General features: G+C 49.2%; 6 protein-coding genes across 6 annotated transcripts; 3 read left to right on the forward strand and 3 right to left on the reverse strand.

Moving 5' to 3' along the window:
* Positions 1-283: 283 nt before the first annotated feature.
* Positions 284-2276, reverse strand: abr2 (laccase abr2; the record flags this gene model as incomplete). The annotated part of the gene is made up of 5 exons (XM_056699985.1): positions 2119-2276; positions 1772-1938; positions 1552-1722; positions 1381-1503; positions 284-1319 (listed from the first exon to the last, which is right to left on the reverse strand). The coding sequence occupies exons 1-5, from the start codon at positions 2182-2184 to the stop codon at positions 284-286; spliced, it is 1563 nt and encodes a 520-aa protein (XP_056555398.1). The 5' UTR covers positions 2185-2276.
* A 3406-nt stretch (positions 2277-5682) lies between these two features.
* Positions 5683-6857, reverse strand: N7496_007057 (pantoate--beta-alanine ligase PAN6; the record flags this gene model as incomplete). The annotated part of the gene is made up of 2 exons (XM_056699986.1): positions 5683-6758; positions 6821-6857. 2 exons carry the CDS (start codon positions 6855-6857, stop codon positions 5683-5685), a joined length of 1113 nt encoding a protein of 370 aa, XP_056555399.1.
* Positions 6858-7231: 374 nt separating this feature from the next.
* N7496_007058 (lysophospholipid acyltransferase family protein) lies at positions 7232-9953 on the forward strand (the record flags this gene model as incomplete). Its single annotated transcript, XM_056699987.1, has 6 exons — positions 7232-8009; positions 8070-8325; positions 8378-9053; positions 9108-9419; positions 9482-9738; positions 9794-9953. 6 exons carry the CDS (start codon positions 7232-7234, stop codon positions 9951-9953), a joined length of 2439 nt encoding a protein of 812 aa, XP_056555400.1.
* A 247-nt stretch (positions 9954-10200) lies between these two features.
* Positions 10201-11787, reverse strand: N7496_007059 (arylsulfotransferase family protein; the record flags this gene model as incomplete). Its single annotated transcript, XM_056699988.1, has 2 exons — positions 10201-10881; positions 10945-11787. 2 exons carry the CDS (start codon positions 11785-11787, stop codon positions 10201-10203), a joined length of 1524 nt encoding a protein of 507 aa, XP_056555401.1.
* A 3089-nt stretch (positions 11788-14876) lies between these two features.
* N7496_007060 (ammonium transporter) lies at positions 14877-16547 on the forward strand (the record flags this gene model as incomplete). Its single annotated transcript, XM_056699989.1, has 5 exons — positions 14877-14888; positions 14942-15156; positions 15216-15396; positions 15453-15773; positions 15846-16547. 5 exons carry the CDS (start codon positions 14877-14879, stop codon positions 16545-16547), a joined length of 1431 nt encoding a protein of 476 aa, XP_056555402.1.
* A 1323-nt stretch (positions 16548-17870) lies between these two features.
* On the forward strand, positions 17871-20241 carry N7496_007061 (putative nucleoside diphosphatase (Ynd1); the record flags this gene model as incomplete). Its single annotated transcript, XM_056699990.1, has 4 exons — positions 17871-17880; positions 17957-17991; positions 18072-18198; positions 18269-20241. The coding sequence occupies 4 exons, from the start codon at positions 17871-17873 to the stop codon at positions 20239-20241; spliced, it is 2145 nt and encodes a 714-aa protein (XP_056555403.1).
* Positions 20242-20300: the final 59 nt, after the last annotated feature.

Below are 20300 nucleotides of genomic sequence, written 5' to 3' on the forward strand. Positions count from 1 at the left end.
GTGTACATATGCTATCTTCCAGATTTGGCGTCTTGAAACAACCACTGTCGGCAATTTTATTCAATATTACAGTATCCAGGGGGCTAGATGCACCCTTTCCATTCTGCAAAACGCATCAGGACCGAGAAGGAAAATAGCAGTATGAGTAGTGTGAGCGTTTCAAACACGGCTATGCTTGTCTCCAAGAGGGTTAGGGTATGTTTAAAAATTTATGGGCATTATTATTTCAAAATGTGCTATCTCTGACGGCTTTATCTTAAATCTCATGGCCCGCTCTTGCTGATCAAATAGCTGCTGGCCAAGCATCAATCCCATCTAATATCACCATACCCATGCCTGATGAGAGGTGTGTCTCCATGTGACAGTGCAAGAGAAACGCCCCTGGGTTCTCCACATGATAACGGATCGCGATCCATGCCTCGCCACTAGGTGATGTGACAAAAGTGTCTCGATAAAGGGGTGTCTGCAAAAAGCTTTCAGGCGATTCCTTCGAAGCATCTTCAATGGAGCTCCACACAAACTTGCCGTGATCTGCTCCAATCAAAAAGGCCTTGTTGGAATGTTTATGGATTGGGTGGGGAGGCTGAAGAAGTGTTGGTGGTGGTATCGCCAGCTGGAAGACGATATCGACCCAGGTGTCATTTTTTGTGGTGATCTTGAGTGACGGTGCCAGATCAGGTGAACCCGGATCATAAAGAGCTGGTTTCATAGCCGATAGCGTAGCCGGAAGGAAGGTCGTACCATCTAATGTCCATTCCCAGGATGAGTTCAGCCTCCCAAGAGTTAGAAGATGAAACTCATCAGCGACTTCCGCAGGCAGTATTGGGGGATATGGTGGCAGATGTGTGGTGTTAAGAACAATGACAGAATCAGTCGTGTTGATGCCTCCATAGTCAATATAAGGAACTGACTGGTATGAATTCTGCTCGCTTCCATGATAGGACAAGGTTGCGAAGCCGGAAATGACTTGATTGCCATTACCAGCGACACGCATTGTGTAATTCGCCAAGCGCTGATCTAATCTGACCAAGGCTGAGTACCGCTCCCCATTGTATATCGGGAACTCATGGGCCAATTGAGGCTCAATATAACGACCATCCACCTCGTATATGTAGAGAGGGTGTTCATCAATAGATACAGCCAGTGCCTTGATACTCGCCGCACTGATGAAGTTGAAACTTGCCCATTTTGCGTCACGGTCAACTTGGAATATGGTTGTATCACCTTGACTCGGGACGCACCCAGAGTTGAGGCCCCCAGGAAGTGCTGCAGGATTGTGTTTCCAATCTCCCTGCAGAGTGACCAGGAATGGATTGCATCTTGGAGAATGGTCAGTTATATCACTGCAAGGATTCATCGAGGAACAGATCATGGAAATACCCTTTATCAGTCAAACTTTCATTGACCACTTGTCTAATCTGCGGTGGTTGTAGCGCCGTCAACTCCTCCGGATCCTTGCAGTAGACAGACCCACTACCATTGATAAGGACACTGTCGGAGCAGCTGGTTTAGTTAGCATCTAGCCTTTAATAGGCCCTGACAGTGTCTTACAAGATATCATATCCTGATTCTCTCATGGCCTGCATATAAGCGTCCGAGGTCAAATGATCCCAATCAGAAAGCACGACGAGTTGTGGGTTCGATGCCGCTGTTTTCATTGCCTCGATTTCAGCTGGATCGCTTGAGATCATTGAGAAAGGCGATTCACGGTTTGCTGTAGGCCTGGAAACATGTTAGTCTCTCAATTTCCCGCCAAAAGAAGAGCACTCACCGAATAAATATTGCGCCGTATAGCCCATCCATTATTCTGGACCTATCATGGGAGTGGTACCAATAGGTTCCATACTGGGTAGCTTTCCACTTGTAAACATGTCTGGCACCTGGAAGAATAGCCCATTGCGATAGACCAGATACACCATCACTCCAAGGTGTATTTCGCTGTCTTCATAGAGCAATTGATGTTAGCTGAGTATTTCAATGCAGTTTGTTCATTTGAAATAGTCAATCATACTCGATTCCATGAAAATGAATTGATGTATTAAAAGGGAGATGATTGGTCACTTCTATCTTCTCGGGTCAACACATTTTTTGAATGGATCCAGATATCTCGGTGCTCACTGTCACATCATCTCCCTCGTCGAGATACAAGGATGGACCCGGAAAAACATCGTTCACAAAAATCATTTCTCGTGTGAAGCCATTAGGTGATCCATTTTGCCAGGTAAGTTCCAATGAAAAATTGACCTGTGCTGCCTGGCTAAATAGGACGTGTCTTACTAGCATCAATGTAAAGCATATTTGAAGTGCCATTCCTCCAAATGAAATGATTGGAAGATCAAGATAGTAGCTGGCAAAAATAATCAATCCTGCAGTGTTAGGAAAGGGTCGTCCGGGTTTTTGAATATGGATTTTGTGTCCTCGAAGCATTCTTTCTTTCTCCTACATTCCTACCAGGCAAACATTGGCCCTGGAATGTGCCAGCTAAACAAATGAAACAACCCTTGGTAATATTATGCATGCGCAAATCACGATTGTCCTGTTTGCCCTCATCGGCGTTCATTTTGAAGCTTTCTAATATTTTCAAGATTCGGTGGTCAAGGTACAATTTTTATACTCTGTTGCGCAATCACTTTATGAGCTCGAGCGATCCCGTCGTAGAGTTTTAACAGAGAAAATTTAGACAGGCTCTAGTAATCCCCAGAGATGTGGAGTCACCCTCTTGTTACTGACCAGATAGAAGAGTGCTCCCTCTAGTACTTCCATACATCGCCTGTCAATGTATGCAGAACGAAATGCAAAATGAGATATTTGGATTTAGAGGTGCCATGCCTCACTTCCGTTTCATTCGAGGAAGCAACGGTCGGAAAGGTGAGAATAAAAATGGCTTGAAGGGAAGCCAGATCTTGACCGGATTATTCGTAACGACCAAACCTCAGAAATATGAGCAGTAAGCCTCGGCACCCACCGTCGATCGAGGCAACGGAATCGGGAGAAGGGGCGAAAGAGTAGGAGGAGGGTGTTGAAAGACCCCAGAATAAAGGACGGGGGAGCATCTAATAGGCGCTCGACCAGGCTGGGCAAAAAGGAAGGGAGCCTGGGTTGGGATGCAGAGGGAGCCATTCTCAGGGTCGTTTTGTTCGCCAGTAGAAAGAGGGGAACCAATCGTCGATGTCAAATGTTAACATCAGGACAGGAGGATTATGACTAATAGTGCTGGCTGGGTGCAGAATAGGGGGCAGTACCAAGAAGTGGGCGGTCAAGTGGCGGCTTGCCCGTCGGGGCATTGCTGAGCAAAATCTTTTGAACACACATCAATCTGAACAACGGGCCGCGCAGGCGAAAAATGGTCTTGTCATTTTTGCAGACAGCCAGGAGGCATTAAAGGCGCTTCACCAACCAAGGATGTCGTCAGGACAGATTTATCTGGAAGGGTGCCACGACCTGATAAGGCGGTATGAAGCCAATGGCATCCGAAGAGAGCTCAGGTGGATACCAGCTCATCAAGGAGTCGCTGGCAACGAACTTACCGACCGGCACGCAAAGGAGGCGGTCCAGGAACCGCAAGGGCCATAGAATACCAACAATCAACAGGCCTGACAGCACTCCCGCATAGCAGCATATACTAGAGCGAGCTACATTGGGCAAATGAATTCACCATAATCATCATCACACACATCAATATGCACTTGTCGCGGCCGGCGGATCTGACTGTGTTATCAATCCTGATGTCGTTACAGTGCAGGAAAGAACAACAGGAGCATTTCCCATGACCGTATCCCTCGCTCGATCACCAAGGCTTGCAAACGCGGCAAGGTGTATCGCAAAGGATTGTGCAAACTGGATTTGTCAGCCTCCGATCCAACACGACCTGGTGATCGTTGACATACATTAGGAGAGGCTGTCCATCAGCGATATATGTGGGATCGATCAGGAAATAGCTACGAGAGATAGAAACTTGAGTATTGATTATCTGGATTTTGGACTTCACTCACCTGAATATTAGCGTGCAAGAGACTTGAAGACGCAGGCATTGTGTTGGAAGCGAAGAAACAGGACAAAATCGAGAGGAATAGCTAGGAAACAAACTAATAATTGGATTTAAAATGAATAAACAAAAAACTCTCGGGAATGAGGTGACCACCTCCTGAAACTATGGGGATATGAATAGGTAAACACAAATTTATAGGCACTTTTGGGTAGTCTCCACCCATGCACCTCAGGTTTTCCAGCACGCTATTAGAGGGAAAAATGTCTGTCATACTGTGCTGTACTGTAGCACGGGAGGGAGTGCAAAGGTGGGAGTGTAGCACTACGTAACTTCTGAAAGAATAAAGGCAAGCCAAATCTCAAACGAAGTGTTAGATTTAGTTAAGTGTTATTGTCCCACAGCTTTTGAATGGGGAGAACATCTTTCTAAAGCTCTAGCAGAGGGGGTAGCCAATTATTCTAGGCATATGACCCACTCACGATGTTGAAAGTTTTTGGCATTTGTGGCATACGACGTGAAAGATGGTTCAATTCTCCTCCGGGGGCGCGCGTATTACCAAACAAGGAGTAGTTGAGGACATTCTCACCCGAAAGAAATTCTCTTCAAACATCTTTAATCGACTGGGTCTCAATAGATGCCTCTGATGAATATCTGAGTAATGAGTGATAGCTCAGTGAGTCTGATTTCCGGACTGAAATTTACTCAGTGAGTCTGACTCTGAGCGCCCTCATAAAAGCGACGGCAGCTAAAATAGGAAAGCCCCATATTGCATAGGAAAAATTTTACGTATAGTGACATATAGGATGAGTGCCCAAGGCTAGAGACTTTCTGACATAAGTAGCACTACCGGAGAAACGTAACTTAGTTAATATTTAATATTTAATATTTAATAATCTGGCGCAGAATACCGCTACTCATATTATAAGCCTTGGCAGAAATCAAGCAAATTCAGGCAGAAACCAGGCACCAGGTGGTGTGTGTCAATAGCCTCACCCTAAATATAACTATAGGCCTAAGATAGAGCTAGCCTTTTAGAGATATAATAATTCTTTATAGTCAGATATATCTTTTAATCTTATATAAACACGATTAATATAGTTACTAGATATAGGACTTTCTCCTACTAGCTTTTATTTATCGTAATCAGCCCATATATAATTATAATTAAACTTATAGATGGTAAACCAGTAATAGATATACTTCTTAAGATATATAACGAAGTAAACACCAGCGAACCTTATTGACGGCATCCATTGACTCAATAGATTTATTTTTTGTTTTACCAGGCCTAACGATTCTGGCTTGTATACAACCCAGAGGGCTGTAGACTCAAATTGTGACGGTACGTGTTACGGTTCGTGCCCGGGCGCACTAACCAAACAAGCCAAAAGACTAAATATGTTAGAACGCTATGTTCTAGCATGCCCGGGACCGATATAAGTAGCGCACAACGTTAGGCCTACTGGAGGGGCACAACGCCTAGGTCCTAACAAACAGCCTCGCCCTTTTTTCGGCCCGAGCCCTACAGACATGCCCTACATACTGTTTGGAAGTAATGTCAAAGCAGGAAGATCCGGTTATCTGGGTTGTCAACTCGTTGTAAATAATCTAAATTTGATGATTTGCTGTGCTTTTTACGCTAAATGAGAAGCAGGTGTATATATACAAATGTCATCATGCAGTTGGTTTCCCCGTTAAGCCTGAGGCTGGAGGATCATGTTGTCAATCAACCGTACGGGAACCTTTCCATCTCCCAAACCGCAATCCTCGCCGGGCTTAGTCTCCTCTAGAGGGGCCATCTTAAACGCAGTGCTTAGAACAGCTCCCCTTTTGAGATCGACGAGGTCGAGCTCCTCCAAACTCTCGGGATCAGCGAGGGAGATGTAGTCAACTTCGTACAGTGCCCGCTCCGACGGAGAAAGCGACTGCTGCTCGGACAGTACACGCTCAGCAACAGTGCGGGCAGCCCCCAAAATATCATCACGGGAGGTCTTGCCTGCCTTGTATGCCTCCGCTGCGGCACTCAGGGCTTTGTAAAGGGTGAGTCCCACGGTCCGCCTGCGAGCACCAAGATAGACATTCCGAGAGCTCAACGCCAGGCCGTCAGCCTCGCGGGCAGTTGCAACGATCCGAACCTCAGTATCGATAAGGAAGTCTTTGACCATCCGTTTGATGATCACTGTTTGTTGCACGTCCTTCTGTCCAAAGTAGACCCGATCGGGCGTGGTCGCATTGAATAGCTTCATGCAGACTGTCGCAACGCCGCGGAAGAATACCGGGCGAGAAACACCTTCAAGCTTTCTCGCAAGAGGTGTGATGGTGACGAATGAGCCGTGGCCGTCGATTTCCGACGAAGGTGGTAAGGTAGGGTACATGACCTTCGAGGTCGGGGCGAAGATGGCAGTAATTCGTCCCGTGCCAGCACCCAAATTACCGAGCTCTTCGTTGAGCTTCTCCAATTTCTCGACATCACTATCCCAAGTACGAGGATAACTTGAAAGGTCTTCGTTGACGCCAAATTGAGTCGGGTTAACGTAGATGCTCACGAAGACGTCAGTGTTCTCCCGGGCGGCCTCTCGAATCAACGACAGGTGACCTTCGTGAAGGGCACCCATTGTGGGCACGAATCCCATAGTGCGATCATTTTGAATCAATTTCCGTCGCAATTGGCGAAGTTCGGGGACGTCACGGAAGACTTGGAACGAGGTCGGTTGACGAGCGGATCGTGCAGCAGCCGCAGAAGCGTCGGCAAGCAGCGAGGAGGCCGCAGCTAGGGAATTGAGGAGAAGAGGTAAGCTTCGAATCAGCCTAGACAACGAAGCTGTAACATACTGGAGAAGGACTTGACACCGTTCACCAAGCGGGACATGGTGATGTGATCGAAATGGGGGGGGAATGCCTCTAATTATCTGGAGCCCACTAGCTTCGAAACGTCCGCGGCAAAGCGGAGATGCACGACTTACCCGTCCCGAACACGTGACTTGCGCCGAGGCTAATGAGAGAATCTGGGGGGTAACCCGTGATTGAAGTATATTCCGGGGTCGATCGTCGGTTTTGTTGGGACTTTGGAGCTATGGGCCTGTCCCGCACTTCATCTCTCGTCTCCTGGGTCGACCTTGCCTTCTATTCCAACCTATATCTGTCAATGACCCCCGGTGCTCCTCCTACCTATGACCCTACAGCGACTCTGACCCCCCGAAGGACCTCCCCCCCCACTCCCCATCCTTGTGGCTTGTACCCACAATGGCGCCCCCCAAAGCAGCCATCAGCGATGAGCATTCAGCTCCGGACCTAGAAATTGTCGGCAAGCAGGTCACCATCCATCCCTCTGGCTTTACGGGCGGGCCCGACTCTCAACATGACACGATTACCGAACGAAACCTCGTGCGCCATATGGCGCGATTCCGCGCAAACCCCCTTGAATTCCTTCGCGAAGTGAGCTTGTATATGTCGGGTACTGGCTGGCGCGCATATGATGATGTGATTGGACAACCTGTCTTCTACTCGGGCTTCGGCGAGAGGATGAAGTCTGCCATCCTGGCTAGTCCAATGTTGCAGGACAAGGTCAGAGAGCTGGCCAATACTCGGCTTTCCGTAGAGGAAAAGGAAGGCCTGGTTGCGATCAAAGAAGGAGCGAATATGGACGAGAAGCGGGCGCGACGCCGACATGAGCTCGAAAGCGGCCTTCGCGAGGTGGTGGACACTATGATGGACAATATGATTTGCAAGATGGAAAGCAAGACGTTCATTCGAGGCGCGTACTACATGTGCACTCAACTCCTGACTCGAGCCTATCACCAGGGTATCCACGTATCCAGTGAGGAGGTTCTGCGTCTACGATCCGTAGCGGAGACTGCGGCGAAGAACAAGCAATCTATTGTGTTTCTCCCGTGCCACAAGTCTCATGTGGACTATGTCTCTCTACAGCTCATCTGCTACCGCCTGGGGATTGGTCTGCCGGTTGTTGTCGCAGGCGACAATCTCAACATTCCTCTATTGGGCCCATTCTTGCAGCATGCAGGTTAGTACATGCCTGCTGATGTTCGACCGTCCTCCAACGATATACTTACGTCTGTTTTAGGTGCCATGTGGATTCGACGCAGCTTTGGAAATGACCCGCTCTATCATACTGTCGTTCAGGCTTACATTGACACTCTTCTTCAACAAGGGTTCAATTTTGAATGCTTTATTGAAGGCGGCCGATCCCGGACAGGAAAGCTTCTTTCACCCAAATTTGGTATCTTGAACTTCATCGTTGAAAGCGTGTTGTCTGGTCGCGTCAAGGACACCATAATTTGCCCTGTCAGTACGCAGTACGACAAGGTCATTGAGACAGAGTATGAACATCACTGCATGCTGTCGTCCGAACTTAGTACTGACCCTGAATAGATCCTATATTAGCGAACTTCTAGGCCAACCCAAGCAGAAAGAGAATCTGGCGGATCTCTTGTCATCTTCCTCTGTATTGTCCTTGAAACTGGGTCGAGTCGATGTTCGGTTCCACGAACCCTGGAGTTTGCGAGAATTTTTGTGCCAACAGCTTTCCCGACTCAACCTCTCGGGTATAGGCAGCGATCTAAACCTTGCCCATACCGAACGCGGTCGGATCCTCAGAACGTTAGGATATCGCGTCCTGTCCGAAATCAATGATGTTTCAGTAATGATGCCACCCGCGCTTGTCGGAACTGTTCTTTTAACGCTTCGGGGTCGTGGTGTTGGTAAGGGCGAATTGGTGAGACGATTGGATTGGCTTTGTGACCGCGTGCGAGCTAAAGGTGGTCGGGTTGCCCACTTCTACCGCTCACCGACAGAAATGGTGGTTGATCGTGCCCTCGATGTACTTGGACCTAAGCTAGTCGGTGTGATCTCAGGATTGGTGGAACCCACCTACTATGCCGTTGATCGCTTCCAACTATCTTTCTATCGCAACATGCTCATTCATCTCTTCATTACCGAGGCCTTGGTCTCTGTTGCGATGTACACGAAGATCAAGCAAGGCGGCGGGCCTACTAACCAGCGAATCACATTTGAAGCGCTAAAGGCCCAAGTCTCATTCCTTTCGCAGGTACGTCTATCCAACAACGGCTAAATTTTGGAGCATTTCACTAATAAGATACAGCTCTTCCGTGGTGAATTTATCTTTCCTCCCGAGGGCTTAATCACCAATTTGGAAAAGACGTTGCACAGCCTGGAGGCGGATGATGTTATTAGCATTACCCGTGACAGTGCTGGTGTTCCGCAATACGTAGAGCTGAGCGATGCTGAGCGAACATGCGGTCGAGAGAACTACGATTTCTATTGCTTCTTGATCTGGCCTTTCATTGAAGCATCGTGGCTCGGTGCAGTGTCTCTCGTGGGGCTCACTCCTCCTTCGGATGGTCCTCGAGATATCTGGATAGATAACAAGAAGGCACAGGACAGTGCCCAACTGGTAAGTTTCCGAGCCTTCAGTTTAAACATTTCGATTATGCAGGATGCTAAGTCTTAGTGCAGCTTGGCAAAACTCTCTATCACCAGGGAGATCTTTCATATTTCGAAGCTGTCAACAAGGAAACCCTCAAGAACTCTTATCAACGCTTCGAGGAAGAGGGGATCATTCTTGTATCCAAGAACAAGGAGTCTCGCGCTGGCCCATCACTGAGACTCGCCCCAGAGTGGACACCAGAGCGAGATCCAGATACTGGAAAGGTCCTTCCTCGCGGGCGTCTATGGGACTTTACCGAGTTGATCGCCCAATCACGTCGCGAAGGGTAAGTTAAGCCTTTGAAGGCCTACAATTCGGGGCTACGCTAATTTTGACTCTAGTAAAAATCGCCGTGATGGTGCGACAGTCTCGTCGCGTGTTTTGACCATGTCAGACGCTGTTGGGCGTGAGCTGTTCTTTATCGCTGCGGCCCCAGCACCCGCCGATGTATCTTCTCGACAAATGCGTCGCAAGGCAATTGGCACTGAGTCGAAACTTTAGGAGTTCTTCCTTCTATGCGAACTTCCACACGACTGTGCTTTTGTTTGACCCCCGGCGGGAACTACCACGGAAGTGCCCCCTGTCCTATTACTATACCCTCCACTACTCCGTCGTCTGTATTAATCCAATACTTGTACATACATGAATGCAATTTCGAGGAACGGAGTCTTGTCTTTGCTTATTGGCTTCATTTGATATGTCTGTATCCACTAGATCATAACATGAAAACTTATTGCATTGAAAGGAACTAGCAGCCCTGCCCAATAGTGACAGTAGCAGATCTCTCGCCATCATTAACACCACCCACAGCCTCGACGACAATCTGATCCTTGCTTGACAGACCATCCACGAGAATAGTAGTCTCAAAGCCGTTCCGTGTGGCAGTCTTCTTCACTTGAGAACCAGAGTACACCTTCCACGACTGTACATCAGTTGCTCCATTCCAACTCACATACACAGCCGTCTTCCCACTCTTGCTAGACGGGCAAGCAACCACACTAGGCTTGGTGGAGGGCCGGCCAACCCAGGGATACCGGTAAGCGCGGTAGGTCTGCATGGTATTATCGTAACCGAAACGAGCACGCATCACGATCCGACCATTCTCATCATACTCCTCAATCTTGGGTGTAGCACCGTGATCTTGAAGAACGTGTCCGTTTCCAAGAACCTGGTAACTACCTTGCGACTGAGCGTATACCGGCTCATCGGCATCCCACATTCGACTCTTGAGGGTCACCTGCTTGGATCCCTGCAGCTCGACGTCCAGGACAAGGCCGGTAGTGAGGGCTGTTGCACCAGTGAAATCGGTGTTATCATTGTTGTGCATGCTCAAAGTCACACGTTCGGGTGTTTGCGACTCGAACCGGACATCGTGCTGGTAGCAGAAGCTGGTCCCGAGGCCCAGATGGAAATCACCGCCGGTTCGGCCCTAGGAAATTTTATTAGTTCATGGAAGTAATTACAAGCTCATGAGTATTCGACCGAAACTTACATGAAGGTGCCAGTTGAGGGTACCGTTGGGAGCAATGAAGAAAACACTGCACATATATCGCGAGGACACGAGATAGTCGTCGCCATACTTGTAGACAGCGTTGAGATGAGGATATCCATAGGGATCGGTCTTATTACCACCGGAGCCCTCAAGTGGAGCATAGACCTCGCTCAAAGGAGCCTCGTCAAGATGTTCATGCGTACTCCAACGGAACAAAATCTCGTTGGTCTTGATATCGATTTCATAGATAAGACCATCCTGAATCCAACCATCTTTAGGTCCACCGACTGAGCTCAAATCAGCCTGTGTGACATTCACTGCAGTGACCAATATAGTGCCGCTGTCGGTAAACTGGCTTTCATGGATATCGATGCAAGAGTCAAACTCCATTGATTCAAAGACGGTGACAAAGTTCTGTTCCTTGCAGCTCAGGGTGACCCGGTGGATCTCGTCGTATGAACTGTTTAGAATGCTGATGTGCCCAAATCCAAAGCCTTGACCGGCATACCCGGTCCACAGAGCAATAACGGGCTCACCGTCCAGCATCTGTGGCTGGAGGGCTGAGTAGCTCGCATTGGGCCCTTGCCAGACCAATTGGCCGTCATCAGAGTATATCGCCGGGTAACCGTCACCACGAATTATATCCTCGGGGGTGAAGAAGAGATATCCTGGTTCCGTCTGGCCCATCTTTGTGACATTCATAACGGGCGTCTGGATTGAAGAGCTCTTATAAGTTTGAAGTGGCCATAAGTCCTCAGCGGAAGATTGAGCTGCAGAAACACTAAGACAGCCCGCAAAAAGGGCAAGTGCCTGAGGAAGGCGACTCATCAAGGACCGGCTCATGTTGGTTGGGGAACTGCAGATAGTCTGCTTTTCTTTTGGATCTGCTTCACAATACCCTAGTCGAGGCAATTCGACTCAATTTATACCTTATTGCTCGATGCTGGTCAGGGTAAACTGGAGCTATGGGCCCTCATCTCCCCGCATTGTATTTCCTGTATGGAAGGAGGGCATTCCCTCGGCAGTCAGAAATTCTCTAACATCCGAGTTTTCTAGCACAAGATCCTGCGTGCGGATGCCTTCACGCGGAAAGCATCCGACGGTGATCCCCACACTAGAGGGGGATTGGTGGGAGGGAACTTTAGCTTGGCTCGATAAACCTACGAGCTCTAATTCTAGTACGCCACATATCACATGTCATAATATCCCATGTAGAATCGATACATTATAACGAGCTAGACGAGTATTCTTGTGAGTGTACGATGAGCAAATTGAGTGATTTGCGAATATCATAAATCACTATCTAGATACTGAAGATGGCTTAAGCTTAACCTAGGGCTCTTTTTCAGAATAGAAATCTATGACCGATCCAACGAAGTTGACACACGAGGGATCAACATTCACAGATACTGTTTTGGGGTAGACACAGGGACATAAAGCTATCTTTAATGGGATGGGGTCGGCAGTTGCAAGCATTTAAGCGAGGCCGGATTTCGCCGATCCGATGTGGACATGAATTGTCCTTGTAGCCATTCTCCCTGATGACCTACAGTTAACCGTAAGATGGCATCTTTTTCAGCGGATATAGTCCTGGTACTGAGACTGTGTGCGGAATTGACCTCAAAAGGCTGTTGCAATGGAAGTTGTTGTCCGAAGGTATTCAAACTTGTGAGAGAAACTTTACGTTGGAGACATTTTCGGAATGGCACCCGGAGTCTCAAATGCGGAGATGGAGGCTGGTGGGGTATGCGCCCCGGATTCCCCTCCACGATATAGACTCCTTGATGGTGATGCATTCATCTGGGGGTTTTGCGTGGAGAACGCAATTGCCGAGCTCCAGACACTTACCTGACAAGGGTCTGACAAGTTACGAAAACTCACAATTCACTATCAATCTAGATATATCTTTTACCATTCGCTTCTCACGGTGTGAGTATGCCTATTCAGTTCGGATATCGCTGTGGGACCTGGTGTTCGAGATGGCGTCCTTTGTCCCACATTCTCCATGGTTGTGGCGGAAGCTTGGGCCCAGGGGATACCCGACGACCTTGGCAGCCCTAGCAAGGAATACATGCAGAATGAGTAGGAAAAGAGCCATTCTCATAGGGCGCTGTGTGTGTAGTGAAATACGTTGGGGACTGCTAGTTCCCACTATCGGGGGCTATCTGGGGTAATCGGCAATGCTGTCGGCAATTCGTGGTCGGGGTAATGACGCAGGAATCCTTTGAGGGGCAGATCTAGAATTTTGGGTGTGCATTCAAGAAGAAAGACAGAGCGACGGCATTAAGTGATATCAGGGAGCCGTTGAAAATGAAGTGGCGGGACCGTCTTCAGTGTTCTTGTTGTACTCATTCCAAGAAAGGGTCCATTTCCCCAGCCGGTAGCCGATCTAGGACGCACGATCGATCATGTCCCGCAGGCCTCAACACGTCTGTGAAACCCCCGGAACGAGATCCGGGTCCTATACTATTATTTCGGTAGTTAAACAAACTCAGACCCCTCAAAACACGAGGTCTGAGCCATAAAACCCTCGACGACTCCGCGTTTGGGTAGTCTTGAGTGCGGAAAGTTGCCGGTATTATGAGTATTAATCAAAATTAAGATCCGAAGACGACCACGACGAATCAGCTTTACTTCTTTGAGTTTCCTCTCTATCTAGGAAGTCTGAACACAAGTCTAGCTAGACATGCTATAGCTTCTGCTCTTTCGCAAAATCTTTTCTAAAGATCATTTGAACTGTCTTCCTGGGTGGCCTTCAAAACTATCTCTCAGGCTATCTACGAGTCTATGATCAACCAATTGTTTTGGGAAATTGGGTCGGAAAATACTAGAGTAGAGCAGGATCTATCCTAATTCGACCAAGTTGGTCATGCGAGTAACAAGAATCTTTAAGCAAGGCATGACATTGATCTTTTGGGAATTGATGCTTCCTCATCCTAACCTAGCTGTCTTGGATCTCCCTGGACAAATTCTACCATTCTCCCATCATTTCCAGTATCTCTTTGCGACATATATCAACCGTTCGTGTGATGAATATTTTTAAGCTCACTTCGCACAGATACTAACATCGAGACTATATATTTTCATCCCGAATACCGAACTAGACGTCTTGATCTTAGAGAATGAAGAATTTCACTCGAGGCGGTATCCTTTCAAAAAAAGCTCATCATCGAGTTGAAAACAGCTAAGAATTCAGGGGCATGCGATGCTTGTGGGAAGATCTCCAGACAAATGCATGTGTAGTAAATAGTAAAGCACTCACCTGCCTTCTAGGTACACACTCCTCCTAACCATCCCCACCAAATCCTATTTGATCTTTCCTCTGTTACCTACCCACCCTATCATCACAAGTCATCTCCAGCTACCCTCGATCTATACGCCAAGATCTAACCCCCAAAGCACGTGTAATACCAAGCCCACCGCCAAGAAACCCACGCCTGATAAGACCTCCCTTGATAAGAGGAGCCTAAACCCCAGATGGCTGTCGGATCCGGGGTGATCACAACGGGGAAACGTGGTTGGCCGGACCTTATCAGAGCAGTTCCGACTGATCGCATCCTTATCAACGTTCGCCTCTGCTTTATCGCATGGAGCTCTTCGCGAGCAAAGTTGACACACACTTAGCATGGATTCCTTAACGCGGTGGCCCTTTTATCCTCGTTTCAGGTCGTGGAAAGCGAGTGTGGGGTTCTTGGCTGTCTGAGGGTAGATAAGGGGATTTGGTAATAGGTAGGGGATTATCGTGGTTTGAGATGGGGATAGTTCGGGGTGTTTATGTATATCTTGAGCTTGGCCCTGGGTTTATGGATCATTGTCAAGCTTGTCTTTCTTGCGTGAAGTGATTTATTCAATAGATTCTGAAGTTGCTTGCCCAGGCTTTATCTTCCTTTCATTACTTATTTAGGCCATTGTGAACATCACCAGGGCCAGTCATGGCCGATACTGTAGGTACCTTCATCAATTCGTCCTTACGTGGATATTAACCCAGTGCATACAGCCTGTATACAATGCCTCCGAGCCCAGTGGCGGCGACCCCTTAAAGGTCAACGTGAACACCCAATTCGAAGGCTTCGAGTGGAACTATACCTACATTGTCTTTTGCGGATTCATCGTCTGGTTAATTATCCCCGGCATTGGTTTGCTCTACAGCGGCCTAGCTCGGAGGAAATCCGCCTTGGCATTGCTTTTCCAATCTCTCATGATAGTAGCCGTGTACGTTTGGTTTGCTCTTGTATGTGATCGAGGATTCATTTGCTGATGCCACAGGCTAGAACAACCTTCCAATGGATATTCTGGGGGTATTCGCTGGCATATTCCCGTGATGCTAGTCCCTTTATCGGCACTCTCAAGAATTTCGGCTTGAAAGATGTCATGGCTGCTCCATCGCCAGGGTCCGCAGTGTTGCCGGAGATTGTGTTCTGCTTCTATCAACTTCTGTTCTGTGCATGCACAGTAAGTCAACGTTTGAAGATCAAAGACGACAGTGGGCTAATCGGCGGCACTCCCAGGTAATGATCGTGGTAGGCGGAGCATTTGAACGAGGAAATATGCTTCCGTCGCTGGTCTTTAGCTTCTGCTGGGCGACCGTGGTCTACTGCCCCGTGGCTTGCTGGACTTGGAACAGTAATGGATGGCTGTACAATTTGCCCTCTCTCGATTTTGCTGGTGGAGGCCCTGTTCACATCGCGTCAGGCTGGTCTGCGCTTGCCTACGCGCTGGTTTTAGGAAAGCGAAAGCATGTCGATGAAACCTCTCATGGAAAGCCTCATAACACTACGCTGGTTTTCCTTGGGACAACCTTGATTTGGTTTGGATGGTTCGGATTCAACGTAAGTCATATGTTTTCCCTCTGGTCTAAGACTAGTAGATAAGCCGTGTCTCACATTTGTTGCGTTTCATAGGGAGGTTCGGCCCTTAATGCGAGTGTCAGAGCTATGTTAGCAGCCTTCAACACCAATACGGCAGCGTGCACGGGCGTCTTGGGCTGGGTGTTAGTGGACTCGATCAAGAACCGTGGGAAATTCTCCGTTGTGGGCGCCTGCGAGGGCGCGATTGCTGGATTGGTTGGGATTACCCCAGCCGCCGGCTTTGTGTCCGTGTGGCTTGCAGCGTGCATCGGGTTCCTTACGAGTATCGTCTGCGCGTTACTTCAAGATGTCAACAATTGGTTACATATCGATGAGGGGATGGATGTGTTCAAGCTACACGGTATTGGAGGTATGGTCGGGGCATTTTTGACGGGGATCTTTGCGTCGCAGTCGGTCGCGGCCTTGGATGGCGCGACCGAAGCCACCGGTGGCATCGACGGGAACGGGATGCAGGTTGGGAAACAATTGGCGGAGGTGTGTGCGATATCCGCATATTCATTCACCGTGTCCTGCATTTTGCTCTATATTTTGAAATGGATCCCGGGAATGCATTTGCGGGTTCACGAGGAGGCAGAAATGATTGGCCTGGACCGGGCGCAGTTTGTTGACGAGCAAATTGGGGAGCGTGCCATTCTGGACGAGTTGTTTGTATCTTCGTCATCGACGCCCGCCCATGCGAGTGTGGTGAATGAGTCTCTGGGTATTTCAACGGGGTCCAAGGATCTGAAGATGTAAATCAGAAGTCAGAACAATTCTATGTATTGACAATCACACAGTTGATGGAACGTTGAGGACCGTGGACAATGCCACCTTTTTCCGGAATGGTAGCAATCTAGACGGATCCCGACAATTCGAGTTTCCAAGGTTTTGCAAGCATCGAATGGATTTGAGAGGCTGAAAGGTGGGGGTTTGCGTGGCCAACCGAAGATCGCCGGGCCTCGAGACCCTGAAATGCCCGCTGGACAAGAATAGACTCTCCGTCTGGAGAGTATAATCATCATGCAAATGAAACATAAGCAGTAACCGAGTCCCCTGATTTGTCTAGACTCGAGCACCGATGCTGTAAGCAAAAGTTAACCGCGCGTTCTTTCCTTCTTTTCTTGATCTTCTTGGTTGTTCTCCCCAGGTAGGACGAGTAGTGATCAGGTTGACAGCCGTATACAGAGAGGATGCAAAAGATGCCAAGCCGTCCATCTTGCGGGCACGACGTATCAGGATGCAGGGTATTGCAGGGTGGACGGGCCCCATTGCCCCGGGGAAGATATGAGCTGACGTACACTGACGCACGATGGTGACCCCCAAACCCCTGCTAGGTTGGCTTAGCGCGGGTTGCGGCGTTCCCTGTGGAAGGGCGGGATCAACACGAATCAACCATAGATGTAACGAAATGTCACACCGCGGGGACTGCATTCCGGGGTGACGACGAATCCATGGAAATGACTTCCGCGAGTTTCCCTTGCCAATTTAGAAGAGAGGAAAAGGAAGAAAAACCGCTGAGAGAATTGGCCGCGGAGGGTGGAGGGAAACAATAATTAAAGACCCAGCAGGTTTAGTGGAGAAGTCTCTCGACGGGACACGACGTCAAGCGGAAAGGGAAAAAAGTGGAATCGAAAAAATAAAAAAAGTCCAAGGCCAACAGGGCCGAAGAGCCTAAATTACGCCGCCCGGTCATGCATTGTCACTGTATTGTACCTTGCCATATGCGGCTGTCCTGGACCCCACCCTTTCACGCCTTGTGTCAGGCCAGCCACCCAGCCGACGATGGTCTCGCCCCTCGTCACGTATTGTATTTGCCTCCCGCTGTCGCGTCGCCGTTTTGAGACTCTCAGACAACTCCTTATCTCTCTACTCTCTTCTCTCTCTCCACGCCTTCCCCCCCCCCCCCGTACTTTCCTCTCGAAGACCCTTCTCCCTGTCACTCGTTCAACTGCAACTTTATCTTCCTGCTTTCTCCATCCGCGCGCTTGACAAGACCCTTTTTGTGTCCCTTCACAACCCCCCCATTCGCTCTTATCTGGTCGCCAGCTGGTCATGCTCTGTGGATAGTCTCGAGTCCAAATGGGCAAGTGTACGTTTCGCTCCAGTCTTACTTCGAGTTCGAATCGCAACGGAATACCCCCAGATACTAACATTGAATCATGTAGGGCGTTATGGCGTCGTCCTAGACGCTGGATCGTCTGTACGTCGAATCCGATCCCCAAGAATCACCCCCCGACTCCCAACCCTCTCGTTATCAGCCACTGATCTACAATCGCATAGGGGACTCGTGTACACGTTTATCGTTGGCTGCGCAATGCGTCAGCTCGCAAGAAGGCCGATGTGAATGACTTGAAATCGCTTCCCGAGATCAAAACAAAGGAGGAATGGGTGAAGAAGATCCATCCCGGTAAGGAATCACCGGCTGTGAATGGCTTTTGAGCAATGCATGAAATACTGACCCTGCACTCTTCTCAAAGGCGTCTCTTCCTTTGCCGATCGACCCGAGTCCGTCGGAACCGAGCATTTGGCGGAACTGCTGGATCATGCGAAGAGCATTGTTCCTGAGGAGGATGCCAGAGATACCCCGATTTTCCTACTGGCCACGGCTGGCATGCGACTCCTCGGAAACCTTGAGCGACAACTTCTCCTCGATCAAATTTGCAGCTATGCCCGCGCCAATAGCGACTTTCTACTCCCCGACTGCGGCGTGCATATCCAGGTCATCCCCGGTGTAACGGAAGGATTGTATGGATGGATTGCGACAAATTATCTGATGGAAGCTTTCGACGCGCCGGAGAAACACGACCATGGCAAAGGACATTACACATATGGATTCTTGGATATGGGAGGTGCTTCGGCTCAGATCGCATTTGCGCCAAACACAACGGAGACGGAGAAGCACGCCAATGACCTGACTCTTCTACGCCTCAGGAACATTGATGGCTCGGTTCAAGAACATCGGGTCTTTGTTACCTCGTGGTTGGAGTTTGGAGTGCACGAAGCTCGACGTCGGTACGTAGAGGCGTTGCAGGCCGCGGCGGGGCCCGAGGTCCTAGAGTTGCCAGACCCCTGTCTGCCAGAGGGGTTGCGCACTACGTTGGACGGCAAGGATGTTGTGCCCACCACTGCTGCGGGGCCTTCTTTGCTCGGTACTGGCAGGTTCGACGAGTGCCTGCGGCAGACTTATCCTCTCCTGGACAAGGATGCACCTTGCTCGGATCATCCTTGTCTTCTTCACGGCATTCATGTCCCGGCTATCGACTTTGACGTGAACCACTTTATCGGCATCAGTGAGTACTGGCACACAACTCATGAGATTTTCGAAATGGGATACAAGGACAAGGCCTACGACTTCAACACATATCAAGAGCGGGTCAAGACCTTCTGTTCGCAGGATTGGGCGTCAATTAAGGACGGCCTCCATGAACATAAGTGGGGAAAGAAGGTCGACCTACAGAAGGCCAACGAGGTGTGCTTCAAGGCATCGTGGATAATCAATATGTTGCACGATGGTATCGGGGTACCTCGAGTTGGCCTCGAAGATACATCGGGCTCGCTTCACAACGGTACTAAGGAAGTCCTGGCTCACACTAAAGAGAAAGGCTATTTGGATGCCTTCCAAGCAGTGAACAAGATCGACTCGACCGAAGTGAGCTGGACATTGGGCAAGATCGTTCTCTATGCATCATCGCAAGTTCCCGCTGAGGTTGAGGAGGCCGCTTTGCCCGTTGGGTTTGGCAGCAATGTTCCTGGCATTCCCCCAGACTTCCAGTACCCCAGTGTAGAGTTGCTTCCTGATTCCGAGGGATTCCACAGTGAACACTGGCATGATGCACTGTTTGATGGAGACTCCCCACGCCGAATTCCCGGGATTCTTTTGTTCCTCCTCATCATTATCGTGGCTGGCTTCTTCCTATGCGGCCGTAGCCGACGGTCTCGCATCTATCTGAAGATCAACAATTTGCTCCGTCGGGGTGGACCATCTCACCCTAACCACCCGAAGAAGCGCAAGGGATTTGGGGCGATGTTGCCATTCTTAAATCGGAACGGTGCTACTTACGAGCGTGTCATGGAAGAGGGCGCGCAAGATTTTGAGCTCGGTGTGACCGACTCCGACAACAGTGATACGGACCCTGGCCGGCCTTCCGAGGGTGATTCAATGGGGATGCGGCCGCCAAAGCGAGCATCTAGTTGGGGAAGCAGCAGCAACCCGCCCAGCTTGAAATATACACTCGACAATACCTCATCGGGCACTATCGGCTTAGGGATTAGCGGTGGCTCCGGGATTGCCATGGATCGGGCTGGCTTGGTGGTCAGGACTGAAAGCCGAGATCATCTAGCTCCCATCGCGTTGGGGCCCACCACTAATGGCCGTCGATCGAGAGCTACCAGTCCCACGCGGTCTCACCATCAAAAATCCCCCAGCATGAGTCCCCTTGCCGATGATTAATGTCACTGATGTATCTTGAACTGAATAATGCTTCTTGATTTTCGACATGTTTTTTTGTC

The sequence above is a fragment of the Penicillium cataractarum genome (assembly GCF_028827025.1).
Source record: "Penicillium cataractarum strain IBT 29864 chromosome Unknown utg000005l, whole genome shotgun sequence".
Lineage (NCBI taxonomy): Eukaryota > Fungi > Ascomycota > Eurotiomycetes > Eurotiales > Aspergillaceae > Penicillium > Penicillium cataractarum.